The 8020-nt window shown below is 39.5% G+C and overlaps 1 protein-coding gene across 1 annotated transcript; it reads left to right on the top strand.

Moving 5' to 3' along the window:
- Window positions 1-831: 831 nt before the first annotated feature.
- On the top strand, window positions 832-7293 carry sdf2 (stromal cell-derived factor 2). Its single transcript, XM_047379301.1, has 3 exons — window positions 832-1082; window positions 2915-3111; window positions 6248-7293. Exons 1-3 carry the CDS (start codon window positions 899-901, stop codon window positions 6545-6547), a joined length of 681 nt encoding a protein of 226 aa, XP_047235257.1. The 5' UTR covers window positions 832-898; the 3' UTR covers window positions 6548-7293.
- Window positions 7294-8020: the final 727 nt, after the last annotated feature.

Here is an 8020-nt window from a genome sequence, read left to right as displayed (position 1 = left end):
GGACACTCAGTTGGAAACACTTGTGTCTAAAGTTCAAGAGAGATAGGTATGGTATGTTTTTATGGTTATATTTGGAGGTTATGTTATGTATGTATCCGCAATAAAATCTAATCTAATGTAAATAATGAAAATTAAATTCAACTCGGCATGTAGCTTATTTTTGGCTATCACTGTCTCTCGCTAAACAACAACACCAATAAAAATAATAACAATAATAATAACAAGATATTATTATTATTATTATTATTATAGACATGATAATCATATGACAGAACAGACAGACGCATATAAAGGTCTGTTATTATTAAAGAAACTACGAAATGTTGACCATTTTCTATATCAAAATAACTCTAGGCCCTTTTCTATTGTTATTGTTATCATCTGCATATGACGTAGCATTATCCTGTATATCCAACCAAGACTGAACGACACAGATATAGTCATACAAAAATGCTTTTGAACGCGTCACACACCTCTGGATATCATGGAACTTCCTCCAGTGTCTGAGGCACAGAATTAAACGGGTGACCAAACGTTTTGTAACACCTAAACGGAACTTCTAGCTTCCAGGATGGAAAAGCAATGCCCCCTGTTGGGTCATCCTAAGGTCCACGGGATAGACAACAGTACAATGAATCTGGACTCTGTACCATATTTTTAAATATCTTGAAATGTATTCACTCTAATGAAGTACATCAAAGTATCATTCAGGAACCCTTAGTAGGCAAAAAGCAACGAACAGCACAGAAAGACCCCCGTTGTTACTATTCCAATTCGCTAGAGGCGCTGTTTCCATGTTTGCACACGAATACTGTACAGTTGTAATGACGTAGCGAAAACTGATACAAATCTCAAAGAGGCGTCGGTCGGTGTCAACTCGATTTGTGGTGTTGTAGGAATGGGTACCTTAAACTGTCGTCATTTTCTACACTTCTTACTAAAATGTGTGCTAATATTCTCCTGCATATGTGGACTCTCTGTCGGGTCGGAACTGAGCTTTGTTACATGCGGATCAGTTATTAAACTTTTGAATGTAAAGCACAACGTCAGACTGCACTCTCACGATGTTCGCTATGGCTCTGGTGAGTTTAAATGTCATCGAACGATTATTGTAAATTTCCATCATCGTGTTTTCAAACACGAGGAACGTCTTTATTGATTAATCGCTTCTGTAAACGTGTTCTCACCGAATAGGATATCATCAGTTTCTGCGTGTAAAGGTTGTCGGTGTACAGCGTGAAACATTTCACTACATGCTGGCTCGACATCGCACATAAAGTTGGTTATCTGTACCCACAGCTGAACATGACACAGATTTAAAGGTTTCCCATACATTTAGGTACATTATTTAGGCTATTTATTGTCGTTTTTTCCCCCTATCATATCAATGAATTGTCACCTTTCTCTGCATTTGTTAATTATATTGTGTAACCGACATTGTTTACTATAAAAAATTAAAATACCTGGAAATAAAATACTCAAGTCAAAGTGAAATTAGTCATATATTGCTCAAATTTGCTTTAAAGTCACAAGAACTCAGTGTAAAAGTATCTATTGCCATTGAATTATATCACATTTTGTCTTGTTACAACCAGTAACCTCCACTGGAATTTTATGTGATAGACCAACTTAATAGTGGATATTTGTGAATTGAAGAAAATCAAAACATGGTTTTAAACATTTTATTAGAATTTCTAATAAAAAAACAAAAACTAATCTAGAACAAGTGGCACACATTCATCCCCATTTCCCACAGAAACGATAAATAGAATCCAGAGAACCCAATCGCCTTCAGAAGTCAGCTAATTGGTATGTAGAGTCCACCTGTGTGTAAGTCTGTCTCAGTATAAAACCAGCTGCTCTGTGAAGGCCTCAGAGGATTGTTATATAACACTAGTGAACAAACAGCATTGGTAAACCCTAGGAGCACACCAGAAGGGTCAGAGATAAAGTTGTGGAGAGCTTTGAAGCAGAGTTGGGTTAGAAAACAATAAATCAAGCTTTGAGCATCTCACAGAGCACTGTTTAACACATCATCTGAAACTGGAAAAGCTAAGGCACAAAAAAAAAACCTACCACCACAAGGCCTTCCACCTTAACTGACAGCACTATTTTAGAGAAGCAACCAAGAGACCCATGGTAAAATCTGAAGGAGCAGCAGCGATCCACAGCTCAGGTGAGATAATCTGCTGACAGAATTATTAGTTGTGCACTCAAAAAATCTGGCTTTTATAGAAGAGTGGCACTGTTGAAAGTAAGCCATAACAAGCCAATTTGAAAAGTGTCATAAGCCATGTAGGAAATACTGCAAACACGTGGAAGGATGCGCTCTGGTCAGATGAGATAATCCTGAAAGAAAACCTGATAGAGGCTGCAAAGGACCTGAGACTGGGGCAAATGTTCACGTTCTAGCGGGACAATGATCATTAATATACAGCCAGACCTACAATGGAATAATTCGGATCAACTCGTAGTCCTGTGTTAGAATGGCCTTGTCAAAGTCCAGATCTAAGTCCAGTTGGCAAGAGTTAAAATTGCTGCTCACAGATGGCCTCCATCTAATCTGACTTGATAAGATTATACTTCATTCTGCAAAAAACACAGAGGGGGGCTTAGGGGGACTAAATATAAATGTAAATCACACTTTTTAGGTTTTTACTTGTTAAAAAGAAAATATACCTCCTAAATATGCACTACCTTGTGTTGGTCTATCACTTAAAATCCCAATAAAACACAAAGACGTTTTTGTAAGTATACAAATCAAATCAAACCATTAAGTCTACAAAAATTGTACTAAAGTCCTCAGGAAATCTTGAAACATCTAAAATCTATATAAATTTGCCTTCTGTTGCCCAAATATGTCAGTTTGAACTGAATTCCAGTAACTGATAAACTCACACTGTTTGTGTGACAGGCAGTGGGCAGCAGTCTGTAACAGGTGTCTCTGCGGTGGAGGACAGTAACAGCTACTGGAGCATCCGTGGGACAAGCGACGCGTCGTGCGCTCGGGGTACACCAGTGAAGTGCGGGCAGACGATTCGCCTGACTCACGTCAACACGGGCCGGAACCTGCACAGCCACTACTTCACCTCACCGCTGTCCTCCAACCAGGTGGGTGTTGTGAACAGAACTTGGAGGGAAGGGGATTTCAGGATTATACAGAGAGCTCCCTGCTGAGGTTGGTTGAAATTCTTCATGTGTGAAAGACAGCCTTTAATTTGTAGGCTTATTTAAAAGAAAAAAGCAGATTATTAAAATGGTTCACAAATGTGCCAGAATTGACCAGCATGTGGTCATGTTTAAGCCTCTGACTAATCACAGTAACTGAGTCTAAATTTAATATTCAATTCAATTCAAAAATACTTTATTAATCCCAAAGGGAAATTAAATGTTGTTATAGCTCATATTATGAAGCTTTCCTCAAAGAGCCGTTGTAGATGCTGATGGCTGTGGGCAGGAAGGATCTCCTGTAGCGCTCCGTCTTACAGCAGATCTGAAGAAGCCTCTGACTGAAGACACTCTGTTGTTGTAGGACAGTCTGATGAAGAGGATGCTCAGGGTTCTCCATAATATTCTTTATTTTATGAAGAATCCGTCTTTCCACAATGATCTCCAGAGGTTCCAGAGGAGTCCTCAGAACAGAACCAGCCTTTTTTATCAGCTTGTTGAGCTTTTTTAAGTCCCTGGCTCTGATGCTGCTTCCCCAGCAGATGATGGCAGAAGAGATCACACTCTCACAACATATAATATACAGGGGTTGGACAATGAAACTGAAACACCTCGTTTTAGACCACAATAATTTATTAGTATGGTGTAGGGCCTCCTTTTGCGGCCAATACAGCGTCAATTTGTCTTGGGAATGACATATACAAGTCCTGCACAGTGGTCAGAGGGATTTTAAGCCATTCTTCTTGCAGGATAGTGGCCAGGTCACTACGTGATACTGGTGGAGGAAAACGTTTCCTGACTCGCTCCTCCAAAACACCCCAAAGTGGCTCAATAATATTTAGATCTGGTGACTGTGCAGGCCATGGGAGATGTTCAACTTCAGTTTCATGTTCATCAAACCAATCTTTCACCAGTCTTGCTGTGTGTATTGGTGCATTGTCATCCTGATACACGGCACCGCCTTCAGGATACAATGTTTGAACCATTGGATGCACATGGTCCTCAAGAATGGTTCGGTAGTCCTTGGCAGTGACGCGCCCATCTAGCACAAGTATTGGGCCAAGGGAATGCCATGATATGGCAGCCCAAACCATCACTGATCCACCCCCATGCTTCACTCTGGGCATGTAACAGTCTGGGTGGTACGCTTCTTTGGGGCTTCTCCACACCGTAACTCTCCCAGATGTGGGGAAAACAGTAAAGGTGGACTCATCAGAGAACAATACATGTTTCATATTGTCCACAGCCCAAGATTTGCGCTCCTTGCACCATTGAAACCGACGTTTGGCACTGGCATGAGTGACCAAAGGTTTGGCTATAGCAGCCCGGCCGTGTATATTGACCCTGTGGAGCTCTCGACAGACAGTTCTGGTGGAAACAGGAGAGTTGAGGTGTACATTTAATTCTGCCGTGATTTGGGCAGCCGTGGTTTTATGTTTTTTGGATACAATCCGGGTTAGCACCCGAACATCCCTTTCAGACAGCTTCCTCTTGCGTCCACAGTTAATCCTGTTGGGTGTGGTTCGTCCTTCTTGGTGGTATGCTGACATTACCCTGGATACCGTGGCTCTTGATACATCATAAAGACTTGCTGTCTTGGTCACAGATGCGCCAGCAAGACGTGCACCAACAATTTGTCCTCTTTTGAACTCTGGTATGTCACCCATAATGTTGTGTGCATTTCAATATTTTGAGCAAAACTGTGCTCTTACCCTGCTAATTGAACCTTCACACTCTGCTCTTACTGGTGCAATGTGCAATCAATGAAGACTGGCTACCAGGCTGGTCCAATTTAGCCATGAAACCTCCCACACTAAAATGACAGGTGTTTCAGTTTCATTGTCCAACCCCTGTATATATTATATTGTATATATATATATATATATATATATATATATATATATATATATATATACAATATAATATGTGCAAATGTATAAAAATAAGCTGCCCTTCATATTTATTTACATTCCTGGCCAACATTTTCTTATTTAATCAAATTTACAGCAGTATTTACAGTCAGTGAAACTTTTGGGAAACTGTTTCTGGTCAACAAAGGCAAACCCAAACCTCTTAAAGTATGCAAACATTGTCTATACAGCCTGTACAAGGTTTAAAGGATAAGGACTTCATCTTTATGAAGTCCTTATCCTTGTATAATCTGAGTGGACCTACAACAGCCCTTACCACTGCGCCATCGACATATTATATGATGTCAAAATACATAAACATGTCAACTTTATGGTACTTAAGGGTTTTACATTTTTGCTTTGATGTGTGTAATTTTTATAAACATCGTCAATTAATCCAGGCAACCAAACAGATGAATTAAAATGGGCTTTTAGTCAAATAAAAGGTGTATATATAAGGTAAAAACGAGATAATAAAATGTGGACTAGTGTGTTAAAAATCTAATGAAAATGTTACAATAAAATAAAATATCCAAACAGCTAAAAGTGGAAATGAGATGATTAAAAATATAAATAAAATAGTTAGAAAGCAACAAGTTCACAGGTGAGGTCAGCCAGTTTAAAATATATGTCTATGCTGTATAAATACATCAGAGGAACAGAATTATTAAGATTAGACATTGCTCCTGGGTAGTTTAAATGATTAAACAGCTATCTAGGGACATACTCTGTAAATAGGACTTTGTTTTTCCTATTCTGAGCAAGGAATAGGGATTCTTTATGGCAGAACCTTTGGCAAGGGAGTTCTTTGGGATCCCCAAGCTGGAGATAGTCACTAGGAGAGGGATGCCTTGGTTACTCTCCTTGTTTCTGTGACCCAACCTTGGATACGTGGGAAAAATACATGATTGGATGAAAATTTAAGGTAAGATAAAAAAAAAATGGACCTTCAGACAAAATGTTGATCAAAGATTACAAGAAACTCTGGCTGCTTAAACATAAAATGAAATGAATGAAGGGTGGCTCAGTACTTTTGCACAGCCCTGGGTTAGGGTTGTCCGTGACAATAAAGAATAAAGGAGATCAGAAGCATTAACAGAACCAATATCTCTCATCCCTCTTCTATTTCTTCAACTGGAGTCCTCTAATGGTGCTGCTTGTGTCCACAGGAGGTGAGTGCGTTTGGTGAAGAAGGCGAGGGGGACCACCTCGACGAGTGGACAGTTCAGTGCGGCGGATCTGTATGGAAGCGCGAGGAATCTGTCCGCTTGCTCCATAAAGCCACAGACGCCTTGCTGTCCGTGACAGGGGAGCAGTACGGGCGGCCGATCCACGGGCAGATGGAGGTCCATGCCATGTCGAGTACTAGCCAGCACAGCCTGTGGAAGGTGATGGAGGGCATCTTCATGAAGCCCAGCGAGAGTCCAACTGGCAGCCGGGACTACAGTCACATTCACACAGAGTTCTGAACTTCACTTTCCTCTTCTGCAGCTGCCTCCTCCATTTTCCTCTCTGGTTACATCTGTACCAGCAGTCACCTTCACTACCCCGATATGTTTAAATCCGTGGATAATCACATGAAAACTTGAACCCTTAAAGATCCAGCAGCTACGCTCAGTTGGAAAAAATGTGTAAATCACACAAAAAAAATGACAGACGTATTAAAACCTTCTTTGTGCTCTCCTTATTTTAACCTTGAGGTCTGAAATAAGGTTTCCTCTCAGCTGTTACTTGCCACTCTGCAGCTCAGGAAGCTTTTTAGGTAAACAAATGCACAAAGTAAATATTGTGTTCAGTTGGTCTAAAAAATATATAGTTACACCTGTGCCTTTATCTGCCATTAACAGATGTAGGAGGTTTACACTGCAACAAAAGCATTTATATTTGTGTGTTTTTATGGCATTTTAGGCCATACTCCTGATCAAAACCTAGACGGTGTTCCTTTATAAAATGACCTTTTTTTTTTCTATATGTTTTTGGTACTGCATATAAATTATTCCACACTAATAAACATGAAAGAACAAAATGTATTGTTTTAGGTGAAGAGTTAGTTTTTTCTTTAATTATGTTGTTGCTTGTCAGTATTCAGTGGTTTCCTAAGTCTCAGGAGAGTGCAGTGTTGTAAAGGCAGATGTGTTCCTAGAGTTGGTGTTTGAGTATTAAGGCATCAAGCTGACAATGAGTACCTCAGAATAAAGAGTTTTTTTTATGGAAACAGTCTTCAGCGTCACTTTTTGTTATTTAATTTGATGTCAAGCACTGTTCATCACCACATAAATCCCTTAATTAATAAAGGATTTGCCACTAAGGCAAGCTGCTAATGTCTAACTGGACCATTAAACTTGCCTAATGCCTTGTTTGTCCAGATAATGGCATAACCGGGTTCATTATCTGACAGATAATGAGGTTTGAGGGGATGAGGCTATTCTAATGTGTTTGACCTGCCCATTTACAATGAGCCCTGATGCTGACTCTACTCTGCTCTGCAAGACATCTGGATAAGTGTTAGTTCACTTTAATTCTGAACAGACTACATCGTTCTTTGTGTGCATCTTTTTCACACCCACAGAAGTTAATTCATGACCTGCATGGACATTATGATGCATCTCCCGGTCCAGTTTTCATTTGCCTGAACAAACTAATTAAATTTTTTATTCCTATTTTAAGTTTAGAATAAAAGATTTCACCAATGATAAGTGACAAATAGGGCACCAACCTTGCAAATACCATAAAACATAGTAAAAGTGCAGGTATAAACAAATTATTAGCACTTCTTACAGTTTGCATATCCTTGAACTAGTAGCATGACAAGTACTATGCAACCTCTATTTGCCAAAATGTTCCTCTTGTATTTTGATACATTAAATGGAGAGAAATACACTAAATTAGCATGTATTGCTAATAGCAGTTAGGATCAAAATGAGTTACAAAACACACTTGTT

This window comes from Girardinichthys multiradiatus, chromosome 11, assembly GCF_021462225.1.
Source record: "Girardinichthys multiradiatus isolate DD_20200921_A chromosome 11, DD_fGirMul_XY1, whole genome shotgun sequence".
Taxonomy (NCBI): Eukaryota; Metazoa; Chordata; class Actinopteri; order Cyprinodontiformes; family Goodeidae; genus Girardinichthys; species Girardinichthys multiradiatus.
The sequence above is the reverse complement of the archived record's forward strand: the minus strand, read 5'-3'. Positions and strand labels throughout refer to the sequence as shown.

Excerpts from the sequence above, each read along its gene's own strand:
- sdf2 (XM_047379301.1), top strand. The coding sequence starts at position 899 with ATGGGTACCTTAAACTGTCGTCATTTTCTACACTTCTTACTAAAATGT. Across the intron at positions 1,083-2,914 it reads CGATGTTCGCTATGGCTCTG|GCAGTGGGCAGCAGTCTGTA; the intron begins GTGAGTTTAAAT and ends TTTGTGTGACAG. Across the intron at positions 3,112-6,247 it reads CACCGCTGTCCTCCAACCAG|GAGGTGAGTGCGTTTGGTGA; the intron begins GTGGGTGTTGTG and ends TTGTGTCCACAG.